The sequence below is a fragment of the Mytilus edulis genome, chromosome 3 (assembly GCF_963676685.1).
Source record: "Mytilus edulis chromosome 3, xbMytEdul2.2, whole genome shotgun sequence".
NCBI lineage: Eukaryota > Metazoa > Mollusca > Bivalvia > Mytilida > Mytilidae > Mytilus > Mytilus edulis.
The window spans coordinates 3,002,645-3,029,553 of NC_092346.1; the positions used below are offsets into that span (position 1 = coordinate 3,002,645).

At 31.9% G+C, this 26,909-nt stretch overlaps 1 protein-coding gene across 1 annotated transcript in view; it reads right to left on the bottom strand.

Moving 5' to 3' along the window:
* Positions 1-26,909, bottom strand: part of LOC139514172 (leucine-rich repeat-containing protein 15-like) — a 67,200-nt gene that overhangs the window by 24,722 nt on the left and 15,569 nt on the right. The window contains exons 5-10 of the mRNA XM_071302960.1: positions 18,834-18,905; positions 17,358-17,429; positions 12,739-12,810; positions 11,971-12,042; positions 10,799-10,870; positions 7,754-7,825 (exon numbers count right to left, since the gene is read on the bottom strand). Of these exons, the coding sequence (XP_071159061.1) occupies positions 7,754-7,825; positions 10,799-10,870; positions 11,971-12,042; positions 12,739-12,810; positions 17,358-17,429; positions 18,834-18,905 (432 nt within the window). The remainder of the gene's footprint in view (positions 1-7,753; positions 7,826-10,798; positions 10,871-11,970; positions 12,043-12,738; positions 12,811-17,357; positions 17,430-18,833; positions 18,906-26,909) is intronic.

Below are 26,909 nucleotides of genomic sequence, written 5' to 3' on the forward strand. Positions count from 1 at the left end.
TATGATATGTTTGTGAGTGACTTGGTCCAGTTTATACACCAATAAATTCCTTTAAAAAGGTGTTTAATTCTTATAATGCTTTAAAATTGGAGATAGGGAATTTATTTGTTCACACTCGTTACCTCTATCACACGTAAATTGTATATTTATGTCATTGAAAAGGCCTGGCGCATGAAACATTTGTTGGTCAACGTAAAAATATGTTCTCAATGAAATTTGCTATATGATAAAAAGTAAACTGCAAAAACCATTGATATTTTACAAACAATGCTTTTGTGTATTATTTTATTCAACGATCAACGTGCAGTGAAAATAAACTTTGTAAACGTCGGTGTTATTATCGCCGCCATCTTGTTTACATTGGTTACGGAAAGAAGTTCGCTCAACGTCGTCTATCAAAAAATAACCAACGTCAAGATCAACTACCGGAAGTCTTTTTGACCAATCATATCAACGTATTCCCTAATATGCGAATCATATAAGAATTATTATAGATATATACGACTGGAAGTACAGTCAGTTTAGTCATACCAAGATAAACCAGATTAGAAGTTCTAACGTTTGATAAAGACCCGATGAGCATAAAGAGTCTAGTCGTGTCCAGCTTAATCATTTTGAATACTACTCCAGTGCGTATTAGGGTTTGCTTTCTTTTAAAAATGAAAACAGAAAACAGAAATACGAGCTTCTGTCATCTCTCACAAATATTTGTCTAAAATTTATTTCTTTATATATCATCTCACACTTACTATGTTTCTTTAAATGATATTATTAAATAATTTTGTTTCGCATGTAATGCATCTTCTGATTGAATGATAATGTTTTGTTTAAGATTTTCATAAACATAACTGTGTTATGTGACTTTGACATCATCAGCGTGTTTTCAAGATTGACTCCCGCTTAAAATGAAACTTAGAATAACATGATAAGGGATGAGAGTAATATGTTATCTGTCGATTTGAAATAACATACGCAATATCTGCACTGGTTTTTCATGTGCACCACATTTATATGTCATTTCGTCAAATACATAATCATTGTTTTACTGTTTCTGGTTAAATGTGATAGGGCTTCAAATACATCCTCAGTCACAACTAGTTAAAATAACAGACAGTTTACAAAGCTTACATATACAAGGTTGAAAAAAGCAAATAACTAACATCAATAGTTAAATTTTCAAACGTGAATTTTATTGTAGGTGTGCTATTGCGTTTTACTCTACGAGCATTGAAGAATGTAGCCAAACCGATATAAGATTATACTAAACGGCAGCATCTCTAATCTAAAACGCAATGGTATCTTGTAGGACACATAACATGTATTTTATGATCTTAACTTGTCTAGTGATGTTTTAATACTCGAGCACTTGGCCTATATGAAAATAAAACAAACCATATTTGATATTATTCTAATACATTTAAGTTTTCGAATGTAAATGTAATATTAAAAAGACACATTAGAAACGTTATCACAATGTGCACATGACGACTATTAAAAAATGCAAACAAAAACATCAGATATTATCTGTTTCAGTTTAACCCATGTTTTTCTTAGCAACATCAACATACCAAAGCCGCAGTGTTTAAATCACGGACAAATCTTTTTGGTATATTTTCCTTATTTTTGAAGCAGGGTGTACATAATATTGTAATCAGTTTTAGGATTTATATAAATCTACCACTGTCGAATGTACTACTAGTATTAGACAATTAAAAATGATTTGTCAATAGAAAACTACCATGACTTTGGAACCACAAATTAAAACATGTACCTTATTATAGTTAGTAGTGAAAACACATCAACCGAATAGTTAACAACGGTTAAGTTCTGAATAAGTGCATACACTTTCTTGGGTAGAAAATAGTGAATTAACCCTGGGTTTATGTAATAGTAAAAGTTCAATGATTAGTTAATATTGATATTAAAAGACCTCCAAACAAAAAGGGTTGTTCAGATCCCCGAGCCCGAAGGGCGAGGTGATTTGAACAGCCCTTTTTGTGAGGAGGTCTTTTAATGTCAATATTAACTTAATCATTGAACTTTTTCTGACTTACAAACCGTCAAAAATATAAGAAAAGTACATAAAAAGCACTTGCAGAAACCTAATTCTCCTGAACTGGACGAGTCTAAATATTTCAACTTAAATGATAGTTAAACAGTACTCAGACTGATGTATACAATTAACAGTTACCAAATTGAAATGAAAACGAACCGATTTAATGGCATTACATCATATACTTATTATTTATGATGAAAATAATTAGCATCTAAATAACACTAAATGATAGTTTTAGGGGGTAAATTTATATTTTTTATCCAACTTTTCAAAATAACGATTTCTTATTTAAAAAATCAGGCAATCAAAACCCCATACAGACCTCATTTATAACTGACCAATGAATATTATGCCCAACAACTGCATGCTATATATACTTGATGTTTTTGATCTGTCAGTTATCATGAAATAGATTCGTAAAGATCAGACCTTAGAAAACAGCAAGTAAATTAGTTGTTTAAACAGCTTGTTTTAGAACTTCTAATCGGACGGACAGACCTAGATGCATAAGGTCTTTCACAATATTCATCCGGTAAATGTTCCTTTTGTATCTGATTTGGTTATTTTCCAACATTACGTTACATGCGAATGCAAAATAAGTTTTGTCAATTCAGTCCAATTAATAAAAAGATCTTGCTTTATTTGTGTTTTTTTAAAATAAAAAACTATGCATGCAAACTTCAATGAATAAAACCGTATTAAACTAGGTTTCACGGGCCCGATCAAAACTTGCGAGGCGAGATATATTCGCAAGGTCAATGCTTTATATGAAAACAAACTCTTTAATTTAGTCGTCCGTTATTCCCTTTTCATGTCTAAATAAAGCAAAAACACCTGAAAAACTTTTATTTTTCTTAGTTTTATCCTTGCCTGGCAAAAAAAATCATATGTTATAAATCGTATTAAAACAGTAGATGAGAACCATAGTATAAAAAAACAAAAACAAAACAAAACAAAAACAAAACAAAAACAACAAAAAAAACCCATCCTATTTAAATGGGAATTGTAAATTATAGCATTTTACAAGATCTTGTCTTTGTGTGCTAAGTACTAGTACAGAAAAATCGATTAAGTTGATTGATTGTTGTTTGCTTTACGTCCAGTAGCAAATATTTCATGCATGTTTATGACTAGAACACATTCAATCAATCAATCTTATTTTCACGAATCAAAATTAAAATATGGCAGGTGAAATTTTTCAACCAAACACTTGTGATTGTTGGGATATCCTTGTCAATAATATAATTAAATCAAATGTGCCTTTTCGGATATATAATATTTGACGGTAAATATAATTGAATTAACTCCGTATAACTATTATTTAGTCATGGGTCGGTTTTGAGCTTATTATTCTGTATACGCATCTTTCTATAAGAAAAAAAGACCGAATGTTGATTCTAAATATTTTTATTTATCTGTGTCTTTGGGTTGCTGTCGCATTCATGTATACCTTTATCTCTTTTTATTCAAAACCAAATGATTCGCTTGGGTATAGAAATATTGACGTCTCTGGACCTTTTTGGTTATATAAATACGCAGCTTTGTCCGATCAAAATATGATAGGAATGTATATCCGATGTCTGGTGCAGTGAGACTTTCACGCTATCTTTACCTTAAAAAAACATTCGAGGGAAAGACGATCTACGCACAAGTTGAATGATTGACATGTGTATAAAGAACAAAAATCTTTTCAAAGATTTTAACAACATTTTTTGTGACTTTTGCTAGAACAATAGTAAATGAAAAAAATATATAACAAAACCGATCAGAAAGACAATATAAAAAAATGAAACGCCCAAAATAAGTTGAATCTTTTTATAAATTGTTGTCAACCTTTTTTTGTCATTTTTTTGGTGCTCTTATGACAACTATTATACCAGTCTGAGATATAAATAAACTTGAAACAGCAAATGTTGTCACCTAGATGAGACATCCGTCATTGTACGCTTCGATATATGAGTTATTGCCACTCATTGAAGATTGTTTTTCTGTTCTAGTCCCTCCCCTATTAGCTTTGCTGGAAATTATACAATGTAACCCCTGATTTTTTTTAATGTTTTAAAAAAGATTAAATGCAAAGAGAAAATATTGAAAACAACACGTTATTAATTCCTTGCGTCCGAAATGATGGAAGAAATGCTAAGATTTACGCATAAAAATTCAAATGTAAATAATAATGAAAGATATAAAAATTGGAAAACTGTTTGAGACTATAATCAACTGAGGACAAATGGTTATTCATCACTACATGGAGCTGATTAATTTATTGCTCCTTTTTGTCCAGTGGCAAATATGTCATGCATATTCACGACTAGATTTAAAGTGGATCAATCTGAAGGAAATGCTTACAAATTTAGAGTGGCACTTTTTACAATAAGGCAGAGCGTTCGCTAGAGGTAAAACGTATGCCGTAATAGAATAGATTTCAACCATAATGATCGAACTCGTAAGTTAAGCTATTCCTTCCCTCTTTTATATCCACGATAGACGAATGTCATAAACAAAACGTCATGAATTTACAAGCAATAACGGCCACTATAAGTAAATGAGATATGGACTTTTTTATAAATAAATTCCTATTGCAGCAAACATCTCCCGGTTCGGGACAGGTTATTATTTTCACAAATACCGCCTGATTATTGACCAAAAGCACTTTGAATCAAACAAATTCTTAAATTGTTGTTGTCTTTAATGTCGTTTTTTTACTTTTATAGTGAAAGACAACTGTGAATACCGTGTGGTATCCACTCTTTATTACCCTACCGCAGAATTACTACCTCAGGTGTTGGTTCACCATATTTAAATTCTTTAATTGTAAATTAAGGTATTTTGCTGGGTGTTTTTTCCCGGTCCCATTTCGGACCCCCTGATTTTACGAGGGCGTATCTAATTAGTCATGCCTGATTAACTTTAAGGAAATTGAACCTCAACTTAAAGACCTACACCGGGTAAATAAGTTCGAGGTACAATTAATAGACAATAGAAAGCCTTTGTGAAATGAGATCGTCCCAGGTTTCTTAGATAATTATTTTGCTTTGAATAACAATGAAAAATGCACGAGCAGGTTTGTAAAGCTAGCTAAAAACTCCCTTTATATAACAATCACATAAAATTCCAAAATTTTGAAAACGATGTGTTTACAAAAAAAACAGACACATTTATTCTAAAACCAGTTGTTGGCATAAAAAAATACAGACAACAGTAGTATATTGCTGTTTAAAAGTCATGAAGGATTGAGAGAATACAAATTTGGGTTAAAAATTAAACCTAAGGGATATGGGTTATGTTCTTATATATATATCTGTTAATGGTATGATACTAAATCCCTAACTTGATTGATTGATTGTTGGTTGCTTAACGTCCAGTGGCAAATATTTCATGCATATTCAGGACGAGAACAAGTGCACAATAAATGCAATAGGTAGGTTGATACAATAGAGGCCATCAACCTACCTATTGTACTTAATATTTATATGATGAAGGCATAATCTTTCAATCAGTTTAATTGAGGCCTTGAGCTTGCATTTCATAACTGCTAGTAGTCAGTTATTAATTTATGTATCATTATCATTTTTTTACACAGTCCATAAAATCCACCATAAATTATATACATACATATAAGCAGTGCTAGTTTGAAAGACAAATATGACCTAGAGTTAAACTTAATCACCAAATATCGGTGAGACAGATTGATAAACAGTATGGGTTTATGTATTAAGTGAAAAGTTTGACGAATAAATTATTTGATTCTTAGGTCGAAAATATCTAAAAACAGAAATTCAATGTAAGGAACACTAGTATTTTCATGTTATATTTAACATTACATGTGGATAAAAGGTTCAAATTAAACAACAAACATGTCACTATTTTTTTTATAAAAAAATGCAAAAACGACAATTTTCACCAGCTCCTACAGCGGTCATGTATCAAGTTCAATGCTTATTTACTATATCAGATTGTGTTTAATAATAAAAATCATTTTTGTCAAATTTAATGTTCAGCGAAAAAATACGATGCATCTTTTTTTTCCATAGAAAACACTATGGCACAAAAACACTTACTGTGTAATAAACAATGGATTTTAAATCTTATATCTTTATATGGTTAAATCTCGTAAAATAAACATTGTTCTTGAGAAAATTATATTAAATCTCGTCTCTGTTTATAGTTATTATATTTAAACATTAAATATGATAGAATTTTCAATGAATATGAGAAGATGTGATAAAGTAAAGATATCGACTACCAGCTGTTTTCGATTCTAGCAGCACGGATAAATCTAATGTAGACGAAACGCACATCTAACTTACAAAAATACCAGCCTGGTATCGATGATGAGTTTTGATGCATTAAATAAATTAAACAATAGTATACCGCTGTTCAAAACTTGTAAATCTTTGGACAAAAAAATAAATCGGGGAAACAAACTAAAACTGAGGGAAACGCATTAAATATAAGAGGCAAACAACGACACAGCATTAAAATGTAACACACACAGAAACGGACTAAGCATTAGACAAAATCCGATGAAAACACATATAACATCAAAACCACATACATGAATTGGGATAAAAAAAGTACCGTGACACGCCTTATACTAATGTGAATTCACACTCAAATATAAGAGAAATCAAAAGACACAACGGAAACACAACGTTAAAATGTAACACACACAGAAACGAACTATAATATAACAATGGCTTTATTCCTGACTTGGTACAGGACATCTTTAAAGAAATAAATGGTGTGTTGAACCTGGCTTTGTGACATGCCAAACCTCGCACTTTAATGGCAATGTCAAATATAACATTAAAATGACAACATATAAGACAAAGAAACACATGAACAATAGCTAACAAAAGGCATCAGGTTTAAAATTGAATACGCCAGAAACGCGCCTCGTTCACGAAAGACTTACCAGTGACCCCAGATATAAAAGTTTGAAAGTCAAAACAAGTAGAAAGTTGTACAGCACTGCGGATCAAAAGTTCAAAAAGGTTGTGCCAAATACGGCTAGGATTTTCTGCTGGTATAGAACATCCTTATTATCTAGAACAGTTTATGCTATTGCAAACAGTAAATTTTATCAAATGAATATAAAAGATATACATGATAAAACTGAAGTATTAACTTATTACAAAAAACAAAACCCAGATACATTACATAAACCAACACAAAAAATAGACACACCCGACTCAGTGAAGGCCTCAACGCAAAAAAGTGAAAAAAATTACGTCACATAAGAAGTGGTGAAAAGGCACAAAAATAACGTCACATTTGAAATTCTGAAACAACACAAAAATGACGTCACATTTGAATGACTGAAACTATATCTCAAAAATAAGATAGAATGAGAATTGATTTAAGACTATATTTAAACTAAATACTGATATTACATTTAATAACAATGCACATTGTAAACACATCAACTATCAGAGGATAACAACGAAAGAACAGAAACACTGAAGTGCAACAAAAAAAAAACCACAAATACAATGCAACACACACAGATAAGATAACCACTGCAATTGTTGACTTGGTACATGACATTTTAGGGGGGGAAATGGTGGCTAGCCTAACTTCGCGCTTTTATGGCAAGGCTTTCGTTTATGCATAGAATTGAACATGCTATACCTCTACATTATATTTGTCAGTCTTGTTTTATTATGCTTAGCATTAGTTTATTTCTATACATACATTTTATTTAGCGCTGGTAGGTCATTAAACGCTCCCGGTTGTATTGTAGTTATTGGGTTGCCTTCCAATTTTCTGAAAGAAAAACAGGTACTATTTCGTTTTCATATGATTTATTGTAGTGGTGTGTTCATTTTAGTAACTATAATAATATTAATAATGTCTCTATTTAAAAAGAGTAATTTGATTTGATTAAACCAAATTTCAATAAGGTTATCTACATCCAGCATAAAGTACATGCATGAACATAATCAATCTACTATTACAGTACACATATTTTTACAATAAATGTATACATAAAAAAATAACAAAAATAATACATACATCTATAGTATACATTGTGGTTTACTTAATAAATTTCACACTGTTAAACATATAATGACTTTTATTTGAATGCCGGTGCAGTTTTTAATCTTTTAATTTCACTTGTTTAGTGAACTTCACGGTTTTGTCGTACAGTTGGGTGCAGACTGGGCATATCATGCAAACGCGCGGAAAAGGTTAAAGCGGCTTCTACTCGATTGCATTTTATGTAAACAACGCGACAACTCTCCGTTTAGTCGGACATTGTACTAGACGGGTGAACGGGTATTTACTCTCACATTTACCTCGTCGTCTAATTATGTGTATAGTACAGGCGTTTACTTTCTCGATCACGTCCTTGTTAACGTAAAAAGGCCCATCTTCTGTTGGATTTTTTTGGTAAAAAGCTGACTCACGTTTACTACTCATGATGGGATGCACTAATGACTGGACCATTATTATTCTTGTACTGACCTGACAATTGAGTACTATCTATACCTCAGAAGGAATTTTGAGACATAAAAGTGACGAAGTTTAAGTTTAAAAATGCAGTGTGATTTTGCCTCAATTAAAAGTCCCAATATTTTTCAAAATTACAAAACCAGTTTTCGCATTTCAAGAAATGGGCCGATGTTTTCTAGTTTATTATGATATAATGCAATGGCATTATAATTCTTTCCATTGTGTCCCAAAGCATGAAGAGCTCAATACGTTTTACGGTTACTTATATTTATTTCGATAACAATAAAAAGTGATAATATTTCCTTTTTTATCATAAATCTTGAAATGACCTGATAATTAAGTAATAGTATAACCTCAAAACAGATTGTTAAACATCAAGGTGAAGACATTTAAGATTAAAAATTCAGTTTGATTTTGCATAATGTAAAAATCTAGATATTTTCCGGGGTGTTAAAGTATTGTACAATGACATTAAAATTGTGTTCTCTTTGTCCCAAAGAAGGAATAATATTTCCTTTTTTATCATAAATCTTGAAATGACCTGATAATTAAGTAATAGTATAACCTCAAAACAGATTGTTAAACATCAAGGTGAAGACATTTAAGATTAAAAATGCAGTTTGATTTTGCATAATGTAAAAGTCTAGATATTTTCCGGGGTGTTAAAGTATTGTACAATGACATTAAAATTGTGTTCTCTTTGTCCCAAAGAAGGAATAATATTGCACAAAGTGAGAACTATTTAAGTCTACAGTGACTATTATATATGTCGATAACAATACTTTTTTTTATAAATGTTCTTGACCTGACCTGATAATTGAATACCTTGAATGCCTGATAATGGATTTGCAAGTCATAAATGTAAAAACATTTAAGTTAAAAACTTGTTCTCTTATCAAAACAAATTGCCAATATTTTCCATTTTGTTTGAATATTATACAACGGCATTAAAATGCTCTAGTTTTTGTCCCGGATGACAAGTTATACACAAATGAACCGCTCAATCAGTCTACGGTTACAAAAGTTTTGTCAATGACAATTAAAAAAAAAGCTCACCTATAAGTTGTTAGTTTAATTGAGTTATGAAATATTTGCCCCATACTGCAATGTGAAGTGGTATATATTGAGTCAATTAAACATCAAAAAGACCAGTCAGTACAGTAAAAATAACAAAATTGGAGTCAATATTGAATTTTACCAAACTATTGAAATTAGAAATAAGATACGGTAGAATATAATGAATTGAACTAAAAATAGATTTTAGAATAATTTTTTTCCATAGCTGAAAAGCATGTGTTTAATGTTCATCAAAGGTTTGAATTTGAAAACTCATTTGATATATATCAAAATGGGTTACATTATATCATGGTATATTGACTTAGTAATGTGATTCGTAAAAATACGGGTATAGGAGATCACCTTGCAAACATGAATGATTTCTCATCTTTTAATTTGTCATAAAGTTGCCATTCTGATAACTGTGACAGTTAAAAATATATCATGTTTGAAAACCTTTTTCGATTTATCTGATAGGTGAGATGTAGTATTACAAATGTTTTAAATTTGTTTCAAACACCTGTATTAAATGCAGGTATCTAGTGCTGGTTCAATTTTGTTAGTAATACATAAGTAAATAAATATAACTCATCAACCAAATTATCGGCGAACATCAAAATGGTTAGTGGCAAATAGTTCACTTTTTCCACAAGCAGTTTCTATTTAAATCAGTTAATTTAATAAGTGTGACAGTTGTGTGTTTGTAACAACCTTCTCATATTACACACGTAGAAATTGTTTAATAAACAAACTTTTGAATTATATATGCATATATAATGGTTTTAGCAAACTTATTTTAACTGTTACAACTGTTTGACGTTTACACAGTTCATTTATGACAGTTTCAAATTTTTTTCGCGTTGGGATAGTTGTAAAATCAACTGTTTTCAACTTTCAACTGGTTGCAGAAGTCTTACAATAACTGTGATATACTTTTCGGCGTTTAAACAGTTGATGTATGTCGGTTGACAAGCTTGTAATGTGTATATAAATATATAAAGCCTACCGCCTACTTCACACAAGGCATCAAAGGATAGATTGTTTAAGTCGTAATAAACATACCATATTATGTTGAATCTAAATGATGGTCAACACAGTTGTTGGTAAGTACTTTCAAATGTTTTGTTTCTAGAGGCACTGGTGAATGTAGACGCAACGCGCAAACGGAATCCACATTATAAACATGATTATGATTCTGATTAAAATATAGTTTAACTTGATACATACATTAAATTGAGCGCTGGTAGGTCATCAAACGTTCCTTGCTGTATTGTCGTTATTTCATTATACTCCAAATTTCTAAAAAGAAAAATGTTATAATTTCTATTTTTAGGATAAATATTTGTGTTAATTTCATTTTTAATAGTTATCAAAGGTACCAGGATTATAATTTAATACGCCAGACGCGCGTTTCGTCTACATAAGACTCATCAGTGACGCTCAGATCAAAACAGTTATAAAGCTAAACAAGTACATGTATAAACCTTGCTCACCATCACCGTTTTAAGTTTTACACTTAAGGTGAAATACCACCATTGACTATTCACTATTAGTAAAGTTTTATACTGTCCAGTAATATAAAAAAATTTCACATAACATTTCATTCTATATAAGGGAATAACTATCACTGGAATTTAACCTTGTTTACCTTTTATTTCTACCTGAGTACGATATTATTCACCATGCAACCTCAATTTGTAAAACTATTCTTAGGATAGTATTTACCCTTTCATGCAATGAAATGTAGGATGAATTACAGTTTAAATGAATAAAAGAACCTTCTCTCTCACGTTTTCACATGCAATTACATGAAAAACCCAAAGCCTTATATATTTTGTAACATGAACAAAACCGAAAAGAAGTTTTCAATATGTGACGAACTGGACTTCAATTTTCGAAACGAACACATAAACATCATACCACTTCTGCAAACCAAAGAAATGCAAAAGTTTTAACTTTTTCATATATTTTGTTATCAAGTTTTTCAACTGTTTCTGTTCTTATACATCCACGGCTTTCAAATGATTGGCTTTGTGCGTTCCTGATAACAACACTTCATAAACGACATTATGAAACGTTGTGTTAACATTTTTAAACATTTTTGCTTTTCTAAATGTTACTAAATTAAACTTATGCATTTGTTAGGTTTTCAGAAGTGGTATAAATGTGCATGTGTTCGTTTCAAAAGTTGAAGTCCAGTTCGTCATACATATTGAATACTACTTTTCGGTTTTGTTCATGTTACAAAATATTTAAGGCTTTGGGTTTTTCCAGTTACGTCGAAAAGTAACATTTTTTTAAAAGAATTACCTAGACCAAGGAAATAATTATTCAAAAAATCAAAAACTTCACTCAAGTGTTTTGACCATTGAATAAAACGTAAAACAAATTATGCATACATGAAGGTTAGTGCTGGAAGGTCTTTGAATGCTCCTGTTTGTATTGTAGTTATTTGTCTCTTCCATAAAGATCTGAAAAGAAATAATTGTAATGTATTGGTCTACCACAGAATTTCTAAAAAAAGTGACCAACGTACATAATAGCTTAATGTACTATGGTAATGGGATTGCTTAATATTAATAAGTTGTAATACACGACCATAATGTTATAGTTATAAAATTAACGACAAATTATAAAATGAAAAATAAACTCAATGTTTTGCTTGACAACTCCTAGCCATGATTTTACACTTTTAAATACCAAGGGGACATCGGATTTTAATGAAACGTTTCCAGGTCAATGTACATTTTGGTCGACTAGATCTGTTAGTGCACTGTTAATTAGGATGCTAAGGAATTTTGAGCAACATTTAAGAAATGTAATCTTGTGTTTCAGCTATTCTTTAAATGACGAAAATTAAAGCACTATCTGCATTTAAACATGTTAAAGTTGGTTTCTTCTCCGAATGTGTGTCAATATAATGCAATGGAAATTTATATTTTCTTGATTTTTTTAATATAAAAGTTCGGGCTCATCGACGTTTGAACAAAACTGTCATGTTTCTTGAAATACGTTCAACACATCTTTATATCTATTCATGTGTTTCGTTATTGCAAACTTCAGAGACTACAGATCGGTCGATGCTCATTCATTAATTATTGTCATCGAATGATTATGTGTGTTCTATTCTTCTTTCTGTATAAATTATTGTTAATTTGTATACATACAGAGAAGTGAGTTCTATAAGGTTTTCAAACGCTCCAGTTTGTATAGTAGTAATTTGACTGTGATCCCAAAACCTGTAAACAATCAAAATTTGAGAATTGAAATGGGCAATATGTCAAAAAGACGACAACTCGACCAAAGATCCGACAACAGCCGAAGGACACCAATGGGTCTCTAACGCAGCTATAAAATCCCGCATCCGAAGTTGTGCTCAGCTTGCCCCTGAACACAATTGTGAACTAGTTAATTGAGAATGGACGTCACACTAAATTCCAAAACATATAAATGAACTAAAATTTAAAAAAACTAACAAAGGCTAGAGGCTCGAGCTCCTTAAATTGAACAGGTGCGAAAATGCGACGGGGTTAAACATGTTTTGTGGGATCTAAAACGTTCCCTATACCATGCATACCTCTATCTAATGTGGAACAAATACACATTTGTGTTTTACTATGGAATTGTAGAATACAGCATATATCATGAATCACCCTTGAAGCGTTTGAAAAGTCGCGAGCATTCAAACTGTTCATGTTCGACACTTTTCATTTATATATTCTTAGATATAAAATCTTGTCTTTCCTTGAGTATTTTTATGTTGAAATTAGCATTTCATGTTTTGGGATAGGCCTTTTTTCTGTATAAAAGCAACCCGAAGCTCTTCACTAGGATTAACATTCATTAAGACCTGTTGCATATAAACCTTAAGATCTCCGGTTGTATATACAACAAGATACGTAAGAGTGTTATACCAATGTGCACTAAAAGATTTAAAGAAAAGCCAAGAACAAAACGTTTCCTGAAGAAGACGTTTATCTTTACTCGTAGCAAATGACCAAAGCTATGGTTTTAAGAGGCATTGCGGTTATATTTACCATGATTTTAAAAGAGGGCCGAAAGATACCAGATGGACAGTCAAACTCATAAATCGAAATAAACTGACAACGCCATGGCTAAAAATGAAAAAGACAAACAGAAAAACAATAGTACACATGAAACAACATAGAAAACTAAAGAATAAGCAACACGAACCCACCAAAAACTAGGGGTGGCACCCGTCGAGTTGCTCATGTTATAACACATCCGGTAAAAAGTCTAATTCGGTAGGTCACCTTCATAAAAGGGAAGGGGATTGTAGTTACGACGTAGGGAACATATCCGATATCATTTGTGAAACGGTTATTCCTTAACCATGATAACGGTCCACCAACTCGTGATGGCGTCCATAACATTTACGAAGGGATGATTTTAACTTCACAATTTTTAACTCTTGATTTAATAGCTTCCTTGTGAGCAGCAATCCTCTATCAAGAAAATCATGCTAGGAAATACAAGCACGGGAATATCGTATCAGTTGGGAGACATATACCACGTATGCAGGTGCTGCTTGAATGTTGCTCCTTAGAAATGGAAAGTTCACAATTGGAAAGCTGAAATCATCGTAAAGATTTGTTTTCAACCGACCCTCATTGTCAATTTCTAGATGTAAGTCAAGATATGAGGCTGATTTAACTGTATCTGTTGTATCCTTTATCTCTAATTCGATGGAATAGATGCGTTCAACATAGTCAGCAAATTTTGAATTATTTAGTGAGAGAACATCATCTATATAGCGGACAGTAAAGTTAAAAGACATTGCTAACTTCTTACCTTTCTTCCTAAGAAGTTCCTGTATGAAGTCAGCCTCATAATAATACAGAAACAAGTCGGCAAGAAGAGGGGCACAATTGGTTCCTATTGGAATGCCGACAGTTTGTTTAAAAACGCGAACTTTGAAAAAATATATTGTCAATAAAAAAATCAAGCATTTGATAATGTCAGTTTTTGGGATTTTTTTTTTATAGATTTTTTTTAATGTACGACCAGTGTTATACATTTGTTTTCCACATTCACAATATATCCTTTAAGAAAATACGACTGCGACTTCGACTACTTATTGTTGATTTTAAATTTTTCAATATTTGATTTAAAATCATGTTAGTACTCAATAACCTTTAGACCATGGTATACAGGCCATCAAACGTGGTTTATATTCACAGTGCTAGTTTGAAAGGCACATACAACAAAAGGTATAACTAAAGCAGACTAAACCTCTCACTTCTATGACAGTTTCATTATATTGACAACAATGTGTAAACAAAACAAAGATACAGGTAAAAAGGTCAAATATTGGGGTATAGCAGTCAACATTGTGTTATAATCTTAGTCACTGTAACAAATAAAAAAAGTTATAAAATAGAGATTCATTGAAAAAACAGCATACATGTATCGGCACAGTTAATAAGGAAAAATGCAAAGACAATATTAAAATCAATTAACAAACACACTAACACAATGTAAAGTTAAATGCAGCTTTATTGTATAACATGATGCGTTTTTTTTAAATAGTATTTATTGCAAAAGTCTTGTGAAAAATTCATTTCAAAAAGAAGATGTGGTATGACTGCCAATGAGACAACTCTCCACAATAGACCAAATGACACAGACATTAACAACTATATGTCATCGTACGGCTGTTAACAATGAGCAACGTCCATACCGCATAGTCAGCTATAAATGGTCTCGATATAACAAATGTAAATCATACCAAATGAGAAAACAATAGGCCTAATTTAGGAAATAAAAATGAACGAAAAACATACATACAGATCTAGAATGTGGCAGGGTTAAATATGTTGCATCGTTTTCAGTTGAAAGTAACATGGCACAACACAACGTTGCTGAGTGTGTAAGAAGCAATTAATTTGGATTAAATATATATTTAATGATCACTTCAAATACAAGAAACGATTCATATTGAAAAAAAAACTTAAACACGCATCACAGTCTTTTCATATAGAGTAACCTAAAAAAAAACAATCATCCCTTCAAAAATACTGTGTACGCCATCAAGCTTTTTATTACAATTACAGAGTATCTGTTTCACAGTTTACGACAGAAATGTCATATCGTCCTCACTATTAGTCCGCCCTCCTTTTCCTCGAATGTGACATACCAAAAAGACTTAGGAGATAACTGTATTGTATTTTAAACTCCGATGACATCAATCCCCAATTGATGCCATCGGAGCTTAAAATACAATATTTGTATCTTCATTCTAATGAAACTCATTGAAAACAACGTTAAAACAGGTATTTAAAATATGTCATATGCCGTCTGCGATGGCGCATACGTCCCATAGCATCAATTGTCAATTGATGCCATGTAAATAAGTGACGTTATCCAATCAAAATGAACGTTACAAACGTTGTTGCATTAGAATTATCATTGCATTTGTACTTTCATGAGCAACACGAAGGGTGCAACATATGGAGACTGATCTGCTTATCATATTAAAACACTTGCGATAACCCCTAGGTTTTTTTTCTGCTGGCACTTAGTCTTTAGTTTCTGTGTTGTTAATTTTTTTGTGCTCTATTTTTTTTGCTATGACGTTGGCAGATTTTTTTCGACTGATGAGTTTAAGTGCGCTCTTGAAGGTTCAGTAAATTCTTATCCTCATGTAGCACCCATCGTTATCTTTTGATAGTACACAAAAAGTTGTTAGTCTAGTTCAGTAGATCACATTTGAGGAGGAAGGGGACGATATTATTGTAAAGACGATAGGAACCTATCAGTCGCCATATTTGAAATACATACTACACAACAGTCAACGAACTCGAGATGGCATCACTTGAATTGCCGAAGGTGTGACTTCGTCATAGTCACAACTTTCAAATCTTGGTTTAGTTCTTGCGGTCAGCAAGGAAATTATGATTGCAAACTTTGAATTATTTGGTGATAGAACATTATCTAAATAGCTGAAAGCGAAGTTAAAGGATATAGATGCCAGCTTCGTTTTCCATAAGAAAAATGGGGAATGATGTGTTAAAAGTCGAAAGGTCATACATGTTTATACTATGGTCTCATAAAATACCCTTTTATTGAATGTATTCTAACACATCTTTTGCATTTTCATATGTCCACGAGGAAAAAGAAGTAAAATAAAAAAAAATACTAAACTCCGAGGAAAATTCCGAAAGGACAGACCCTAATCAAATGCAAAAATTAAAAGCTGAAGCACCGCAAATGAATGGAAAACAAATGTCATATTCATGACTTGGTACAGGCATTTTCATATGTAGAACCTGGTGTTTTGGCTAGCTCAACCTCTCACTTGTATGGCAGTCGCATCACATTCCATTATATTGACACAGATGCGTGAACAAAACAAACATACACAAAGACGATGAATCTACAATAGGTTGTTTCATAATCACTTTAAGGAAAGTCTTGCTGATATAATCCATCTTAGTAATTAAAAAATGGCTTTGCGGAAGACCAAGAAACATAACGGGTCTGATTGGACATTTATCTAATTTAGATATGCAATACAGTGAAGAAAGATACATGTCTTCATCTATGGTTAAAATGCCAAAGGCACATATAACTGACCTATTTCATCTACGATAATATCATTTGTCTAACAGTCAGCATTGTTGTTTTGACATGATAAATAATTGATGTGTCTGCTCCGTAAAATTACTATTTATACAATGTTTCAATATTAAAAGCACATATGCTTACTTCCCTCCTCCCCATTTACACCTTTTGGAAACCATTTGCAGAATAATTGTATACATACATAGTATCGAGTGCTGGAAGGCCCTTAAATGTCCCTGGCTGTAAAGTAGTTATTTGAGTCCTTTCAAAATTTCTAAAATAAACGAATAGTTCTGTTTCTATCTTATAGAATAGATGGTATTGTTATTTTCAATCTAAAGCTTTTTCAAACACTGAAATATCGTCCAAATAAAATATTTTATCATAACGAATACGTATAGAACTCTTGCATTTTTATTTATCACGTGGTTTTCGAGATTACCGCCTCCATCTTCACTCACGTAAGATCAAGTATAAAAACACGTATTCTGTATCTAGCATACGTACGATATGAGCAATATTTATTGCTGCTGGCGTCTTTAAACCAAAGTAAGGTTTTGACTGAGAAGATTTAAATAATTTTCCTCGACATAAATCACAGTCAAATTAAGCTATTTTCGATTGAATTACAGTTGGTTGATTAACGTCTGGTAGTAAATAATCCATGAATAACTAAATAATAAATGTGTAAAGAGCGTGTTATCTCTCTCTACAAGATAAAACCAGAATGCGTACTTGTACACCCCTTCAAACCAAACTGTATCTTAATGGAGGAAATGGATAAACTGCCGATTAGAACAAAAACTATATGAGGGGTTAATATCGGGGCGAGCGCTGGACCTGTTATGAAGATGGAATGTACATAGACATGTTCTTGTAATAATTCAAATATTTTCATCAAGAATGTGTGGCCTGAATACACACTGCTTATGATCATTTTGTGAATTTCAGAACACCACTTAATCCGAGTCAAACTCTCATTTGGTATATAATTTTAAACGTTTTATAGTTTGAACAGAATCGAAGAATGGACGGATTAACGGACCATTGTTGTCCATGAAATTATCCCAAATTCTATACAAACTATTCAAATAATTTAAATAGTAGCTTAGCTAAATTCATAATAGCATTTATTCCAACAAAGTATTGCATTCAACGAACCAACATGTCGTTCAGTGTTTGCCTTTCTCCGTCAGCCTTCAATGCAATGGGCCAAGATTCGACAAGATAGGTTGGCTTTGTCGCGTATTGTCATTTTATGGGAAAATTCTCATTGACCGAATGTCCCGCAAAAAAGAACGTTATGAATTGTTATGAATTGTTTTCCAAATTCAAGTGTTTTATAAAAATTAGTGTACATTCTTTTTTTAGAACTGCTATCAGAAAAAAAAAAATCCATCGATGAAAGTGTATCTTAACATTCATCAAATATTTCTAGAAAATATATCATATTAAACTATCGACTTAACAAAATAAAATTTACATGCTATCAATCGCGTTCGTCTACATACGACTCATTAGTAACGTTCAGTTCAAAATAGTTAGAAAGCAAAACAAGTAAACGGTTGAAGAGCATTGAGGACCCAAAATTCCAAAATATTGTGTCAAATTCTCCTGGGTATTTTTGTATTTGCTATGGAATAAAATATAAAAGCTTTGTAACATTTATTATACATACAGTTTTTGGAGCCTTGGTAGGTCTGCAAACGCTCCTGTTTGTATTATAGTTAATTTATTGTGGTCCAAAAATCTAAAACGATTAAATAGCAGTGTTTCATATAAAGTCATGTTAATGCTATTTTTCTATCATTGTGTGTATTTAACCGATCATTGTATTAAACATCGATCACATAGTCTGCATTGCTTACATTTTCCTACAGGTTTAAAGTCTCAAGGAAGATATTCATGGTACACATATAACCAGTCTTTCAAAATAAACATTGCTAGTGGTACTATCACGTTATATCCTACTACGCCACTAGAAAGGTAACGTTGAAAAATACTTACGCCATATTTAAGTCGGTATAAATATCTATATACTTGATTCGGTATAAATATCCGGATCTGGTGTACAAAAAAAAAAAAAAAAAAAAAACATTGACACCTCATGTTTGTGGCAAAAGATCTTGGGCACAACTTTTTTGTTTTCTGTTTATTATTAAATTCATATTAAGATCCATTGTTTGACATCATGTGATCAATTGTATTTGAAAAACGCGTATTTCAGTCAGCAGGGTTAAAGAACACCAGTTGTTCGAACTGTTAGTCAAATGCGTTTTGTTTAAATATACTTTTTCACTTTTTTGGTTTTGTCGAACATGTTGTTTGTGCTGTATTTAGACCCTTTTACAAAGAAATTTGTTTTACTTGCACACGTATAAAAATTGAAGGTTTGCACGTTGTTTTCAATTTAGACTTGTTTATATTTTTTCGTTTGGGCTTGTATCATATTTTCCCTCCGGGTTATATGATCTGTTAATCCTATATTGACTCTTAAACTCAATAGTCTATCTTAAATTGAGAGTAAATTATATGGCCTTCCAAATACCGTTTCGATTCCTAACATCACTGAAAAGACATTTTAAAATTGTCGAAATCCGAATCTGGTGTACAAACTAAAATATTGACACCTCATGTTTGTGGCAAAACATCTTGGCCACAATTTTATTGTTTTCTGTTCAGTATTGAATTTATATTAAGATCCATTTTGTTACATCTTGCGATCAATTTTATTTGGCAATCGCCAATGGCCGTCAGCAGGGTTACGGAACATCAGTTGTTCGAACTGTTAGTCAAATGCGTTTTATTTAATTATACTTTTTCACTTTTTTGGTCTTGTCGAAAATGTTGTTTGTGCTGTATTAAGACCCTTCTACAACGAAATTTGTGTTTCATGCACACATATGAAAATTGAGGTTTTCAACGCAATCATAGGTTAGAACGTATTTTCAATTTAGACTTGTTTATATATATATATATACCTTTCAAATAAATGAGGTAAACCAAAATTGGGACTCCGAAAGAAGAAAACAGAGAGAAAGGTTCTGGATGCATCAGCTACGTACTCTTGAATCTGATGGACTTAATGAGAGGGATGAAAAACAGTTCTACCCAAAACAAAAGGAATAAATCATGAATTTCATTCTATTTAACTAAAACAACTATTTGTTTAGATTTAAAAATTGTTATGTACAATAAACGGCAAAAATATAGTTTTATAGACCATCAATCAATATATTAAACTTTTACACGAATTTTGTGTAGCTAAAGCTACAAAGATATTTTTTGTAATGCATCCGATTTCACATAGATAGATGCACACGCCTGATGAAGCTAATTTGTTTAGCGAAATATTGCGTGAATAAAATATAAAATATAACAACTAATTTTATAACGCTCATTAGTGTGTTAAAGTTACATTCTTAGACACTTATATATATATAAATATATATATATATATATATAGGCGTAAAAAAAAGTTTCACATGTGCAGATATATATATTCATTAAATAAAATAATAAAATAAGTAAAAAGTTAACAGTTCCATATATATATAAAATGACTGAAGAAATAGTCAACGATTAATCTTACAGGTCGATGGATCATGTAATATGATTCTGTACACTACAAAATATTATATATAACATGTCAAAAAGGGTACAACATCACCATTAAATAACTATAAAATGAACAAATATTAGATATTTCGGATAACAGATGTCCTTCTTCAATAATAGCACGATGTCAAATGAATCATGTCAATATATTCATGAAATACTATCTAAATCTTGAAATTTATACAATTTAAACGAGCACCACAGACGCTGGTACAATTTTAAAATTTCCAAACACGGCGCAAAGATTACAAAGATATGCCAAATAAAAATAGTTATTTGCGATGTGTAATGGCACAACTCTAAATTTCCAAAGGTTGTGACAGATGTTATAACTGCATGGAGGGCAGTCCTGAAACAAAAAATCAAAAATGCCCTAACCGATCCAAGTTGGTATAACATTTCAAATTTGACAAAGGTAGGGAAATTGCAACAGAAACTACATATTTAAGCTTCCCAAACGAATAGCAGTTTAATATTGATAAGAAAAATAAGTTTTATCTAATAAGGTAAAATAATTGAACGTGGCTAGTACTTATCCATCCATCCCAAATGAATGGAGCCCTGTAATTCAAACTGTTATTTTAAAAAAATCTTCGAACTGTAAAGCCATTACGGAAGCCGGAGTTACTGGAAACAAGTGATGACAGGAAAATGAGTGACTCATTCTATGTTTTTTCGTTTATGCCCTCTGGGGAAACTGTCCTTAACTTTCTTATCCAAAATCTTTCCCGAGCGACTCTGTCGACCTTCGACCAACCCTCGTTGTGGTCTATGATTGTGATGGTAAATATTTTGAGATCAGCTTGTGCGTTCCAAGGTGATCTCAAATGACGACTTACGGGTAGGTCGGGCTTGCAAGTGTAGTCACTTTGATGACCATGATAATTTGAAATATTATACCAACTTGGATCGGTTAGGGCATTTTTGATTTTTTTGTTTGAGGACTGCCCTCCAAGCAGTTATAACATCTAAACTGTCACAACCTTTGACAAATTTAGAGTTGTGCCATTTCACATCGCAAATAACTATTTTTATTTGGCATATCTTTGTAATCATTGCGCCGTGTTTGGAAATTTAAAAATTGTACCAGCGTCTGTGGTGCTCGATTAAATTGTATAAATTTCAAGATTTAGATAGTATCTCAGTTTGAATATATTGACATGATTCATTTGACATCGTGCTTTTATTGAAGAAGGATATCTATTATCCGAAATATCTAATATATGTTCATTTTATAGTTATTTAATGGTGATGTTGTACCCTTTTTGACTTGTTATATATATATATATATAAAACGTCTGAATAATAGTCAACGATTTTTCCCACGAGGGCGCTGGATCGTTACAAGTAACGATACATGTACACAATAAAATAAATAATATAAACGCCTAAAAAGTGTACATAACAACACCAATAACAAAACGGAACTATAATGGTAATTATTTATAAATATTTCGGATAACAGATATCCTTCGTCAGTCAGATTCTGATGTTAAATGAATCATCTTTAAGTCTTCTTAAACTTTTACTAAATCTTGAAATTTATACAATAAAAAAGGCAAACCGAACATCAGTTAAGACGCTCGCACCATTCTAAAAATTTGTTGAACATGACATAGGTTATATGACTAATTACATCAGAGAGTTCAAATATATGCTTTAAATAAAAGTAATAATGTGCGATATGAACTAGCACAATTCTAAAGCTTTAACGGTGTCGATAATTATGATGTTACAATAAGAATTCCAAATAAACGGCACTGAACGGTCTAAATTTCTAAATATTTCAGATTTGACAACGGTAGTGTAGTTACATTAGAGTCTGCGATGTTTAAAACAAACTGCCGTTAACATATGAGCCGCGTCGGATAGAAATCGACCTTATGCAACTCGACGTCAAACCGAGTAACGTTACGATAAAGTTTTACAAGTTTTCATACAGGTAGTTTCTGACGTTATAAAAAAAGATAACATGTCGCTATCTTACAAAACTACGTTTTTTCAAAAAATTATTGTGGGGACATTTCTGGTCAGATTTTAATGTACTAGGTACCAGGGTTTCCCCTGGGTCAATTATTTTTTTCGCCACCTCTTTCGCCAAAACAATATATTTTTCGCCACTTTATTATTTTTTTCGCCAAGTAACATAAATATATTTTTCCTGTTGTGCCCTTTTGTACTAAGAAGTAATTTTTACAACAAAACAAAAGCTTTTATCACATGAAATTGATCCCTCATTTCATGTGTAGTCATTACATTGAAGGGTAATCTCATTCTAGGGGTTGTTCCCAGCCTTTTGGATAGATGTTTTCATAACGACAGTTTTCTTTTCTTGACCATCGTAAATGAAAAAGTTGAGACGTACAACTATGCTTGAAACACGTGCATGTGTCACTCAAACGACTTTATTAAAGTCAAAGGATAAAAGAATTAAAGTTTTAAATCGGAGATTTTTCTTGCTTTTGAACAATTTTCGTCACAACAGCTTTCTTTTCAAAACTATCTTTAAAGGGAGGGATGTCAAAAGTTTGCTTCAAACACGTGCGTCGCAAAGATGTAAATAAATTATGTATGTGACATTTATAGCGGAAGCCATTTGACCATATCAGTTTTGTGAAACAATTCAATCAACACCTTTATTAATTAGTCCTTTGTTGTTGATAGCTATAAAATGCAATCAGCTGATTATTGATTTACTGTCTAAATCTTAATGAGGTCAAGGTGAATTCCGAGTATTGTCTGATCGGGTAAAGTCCGAGAAACTCGAAAAAAAAGTAAATAAACAAGATGGAGGAAAATAAATCGGTTTATATATTTCTTTCGCCAAATTCTTTCGCAAATGACAAATTTTTATCGCCACAATTATTATTTTTTCGCAAATTGCGAAAATGGCGACCGCCAGCGGAAACCCTGCTAGGTACCAATAGAAGCAGAATTGTCACAGTTATATTTGTTTATTTGGATAGATTTTTGTTGTAAAACGTTTTCAATTTTTGGTAATATAACCAGTATTGTTTTTGTTCAGAAATTTCTTATGTATTTCAACGAAAAACTGTTATACATGTTCATATCATGAGAAACAAAAGCAGGGCCGTAGCGTAATGGAGGCAAATGAGGCAAATGCCTCACTTTTGAAACGACGACCAAACTTTCAAATTATCATTTTATTTACTTATGTATTTTACATTATCAATATGCGAGTTTCGAGTTTCAAATTTTCTACCGGCACACTACATACAGTGTGTCCAATCTGCAGCAGCGATTGCAGCTTTTACCATAGCGGTGACGGTAAAAAAAAATAAGTGTTCCGAATACAAATCAAAATTAAAAATTGAAACATATCGTAAAGTCGTTACAAAACTGGTTGAAGACGGTTGAAAAAGATAACTCATGAGTATAAACACTCCCTATAAGTATGCTGGCTTATTACTTTCCTTGGTTCATTTTTGAATCGATAACGCTATAGCTACCAATGTTTACACGTCTATCAACTCACTGAACAACAAATGCTAATCGATAAAATAATTGACCAAAAATAATTATACACAATTAATTTAAACAAAATCATGAAGCGCCTTTTCTATGGAAGTCTTTGATGTATAAGGCATTTCATGATTTTTATTTATCTTTAACAAAAGTATGAAATATATTTTTGGTATTGTTTGAAAATATTGTTTTCATGGTTTTTTCTGAGCATTGTCTGGTTGTATGCTAGCGTGTTCCGTTGATTCTAGTGCGGTAGGTCGTGGGTTCTAACCCCGGTAGGTCAAACCAATGACTTAAAAACTGGTAGAATAATGTGTCCTCGGTTGCGTTCAATATCGTAGCGGCTTCGTAGTGCTACATAGATTTCGACTATTGAACGTGTAGCTATAGACTAGTTGTTACATAGATATTGATAGCAGCTACGTAACCGCCACGAAGCTGCTACGATATTGAACTCAACCCAGGTAGGTTGACATGTCTTTCAGCGAAATGTTTACAGATAACTTGTGATCACTTGTGGCATTAGAATGCTTATAACATGTTCTCGTCTTCTAGATGTTTATAACTTGCTACTGGACATAAATATATATACATAAGAACGTGTGTTGAAGCTTTTCGATAGTACAGGTCACATGAGAATCGGAAAGTTTTGGTTGACAAACAGAGATTAATTTTAATATTTACTTATAGGCTAGCTAATAAAAATCACGCATTTCTGTAAAAAAAAAAAATTTTTTTTTTTTATTATAAATAGAAATGCTGAAATAAGCTATCTTCTCCTGTTTCAGACACTCGAACCCCCGTAAAAAAAGGCTCAAAAAATTTTCGCCTCGCTCCCCTCGGCGATTTGCCTCACTTTAAATAAACATGCGCTACGGCCTTGAAAAGTAATGGACGACAAAACTATGACAAATTAAACTAGTATACTTTAGACGATTCTGCGTCTTTTAACTCCGAATTTGAGAAAATCCAACATAATATGCCGTCGCAATTTTTTTTTAGTGCGGTTTTATATGAAATTTGTAAAAAGAAATATACGGGGAAACCATACAATGTTAATCTGATTAAATCGGGCCTTTAGCTAACGTATTCCATACATATAGGGCAAAACTAGTATATTATTTCTGATAAGTTTAGTAAAAAATGCCGATAATCTTCAACGGAAACCGCTTTATCCGGTCCGACATAAACATTTCCAAATTATCTGGGAACCGTCACCTGCGTGTCTCGTGTCGTCTGCTTTAATAAGAAAAAAAATGTTCCTGAATCCTCTCCTTTTCTCAATAACATATTTCTCAACCTTAGTATCAGTTTTGGCTAACAGGAATACATTGTTTTGCTAAGGTATGTATTTCCTAATACGTTCTATATATTGAACTATTTTTACGTTCACGATCTATTTTTACATATTATGTTAGAAAGTGAAAGTACTATCTATTTTAGTAAAATTTATTTTGATTTCGTTCAGTGGCATAACACCTGTCTTAAAAAATAACTGTATAAAATTCTTAAGCTTAACTAAGGTATTAAACTACTAATTTAAAAGTAATATTCTGAAAAACTATTTCTGGTAGTTTAAAACGAAATTTGTGCTGTATTGCAAAACTTTGCTACACGTGCAGTGACACACGCAAAAAAAAAATTAAGTCAAATGTTATTCATATCATTGTACCGTTGCATTTTGGAAAATCTAAAAAGAAACAACAACACAAATATACAATATTAAACAAAGACCAAGACGTGCTCTAGGTGGATTTTTTGTACTATTTGCGTGCAATTTATCTGTTCTTATCTATTCAGAAATTTAGAAATGTTTTGCGTGTAATTTATGTTCAATGACATTTCTATTTAGAAATTGAAAGAAAGAGGGAAACATTTGCATAATACATGTGTACATGTATTTCGAAAACTAATAACTTTCAAAATAAAACCTTTTAAACCTCCTTTTGCATATCCCGACAACTTTTAAATTAGTATTCGGGCAATAAAATTCCCGATCTATGCATCCGTGGGTCTTACAATTTTGCGTCCGTCCGTCCGTCTGCGTGATTAAGGTAACAATTTTGAAAGATGTAAACTGTGATATCGGATCGATAAATAAGAAACCAAAATTTCATCTAAAAAAAACGTTTATTTTGAAATTTGAACTACTATAACATGTATAATTTAAATAGATAGTATTTGAGATTTTGATCTACCTGTCACAAATCACTGGTGAACTCTAATAGCGCAAAGCGAGACAACCAGTCGTATAGAAAAATTCTCCTGGTTCAATTTGTCTTTAATTTCATTCCTTTTTAATGTTGTAGTAAATTTCTGAAATGGACTGGTTCAATAACATAGGATGCGAAGAACTAGAAAATGAAGCAGTTGCCTATTTTGAACAATACATAGAGTCAATACCGGAGGTTTTGGCATCAAGCAATAATGAATTGAATGTGTCTGATAACAGCGATTCCGATATTGAAAATGACGAATCTAATATTGAAAATACATGTGACACTATTCAAGCTAGGGCCCGGGAATTTTATTTCACTTCCATCATTCAAGATCAATCGGAAAATACATGTTCTCTTAATCAAAATGATGAACTAGAGGATCCTTCCCGACTTCGAATAAATGCTCTATTTGCTAACGACTGTAATTGTAC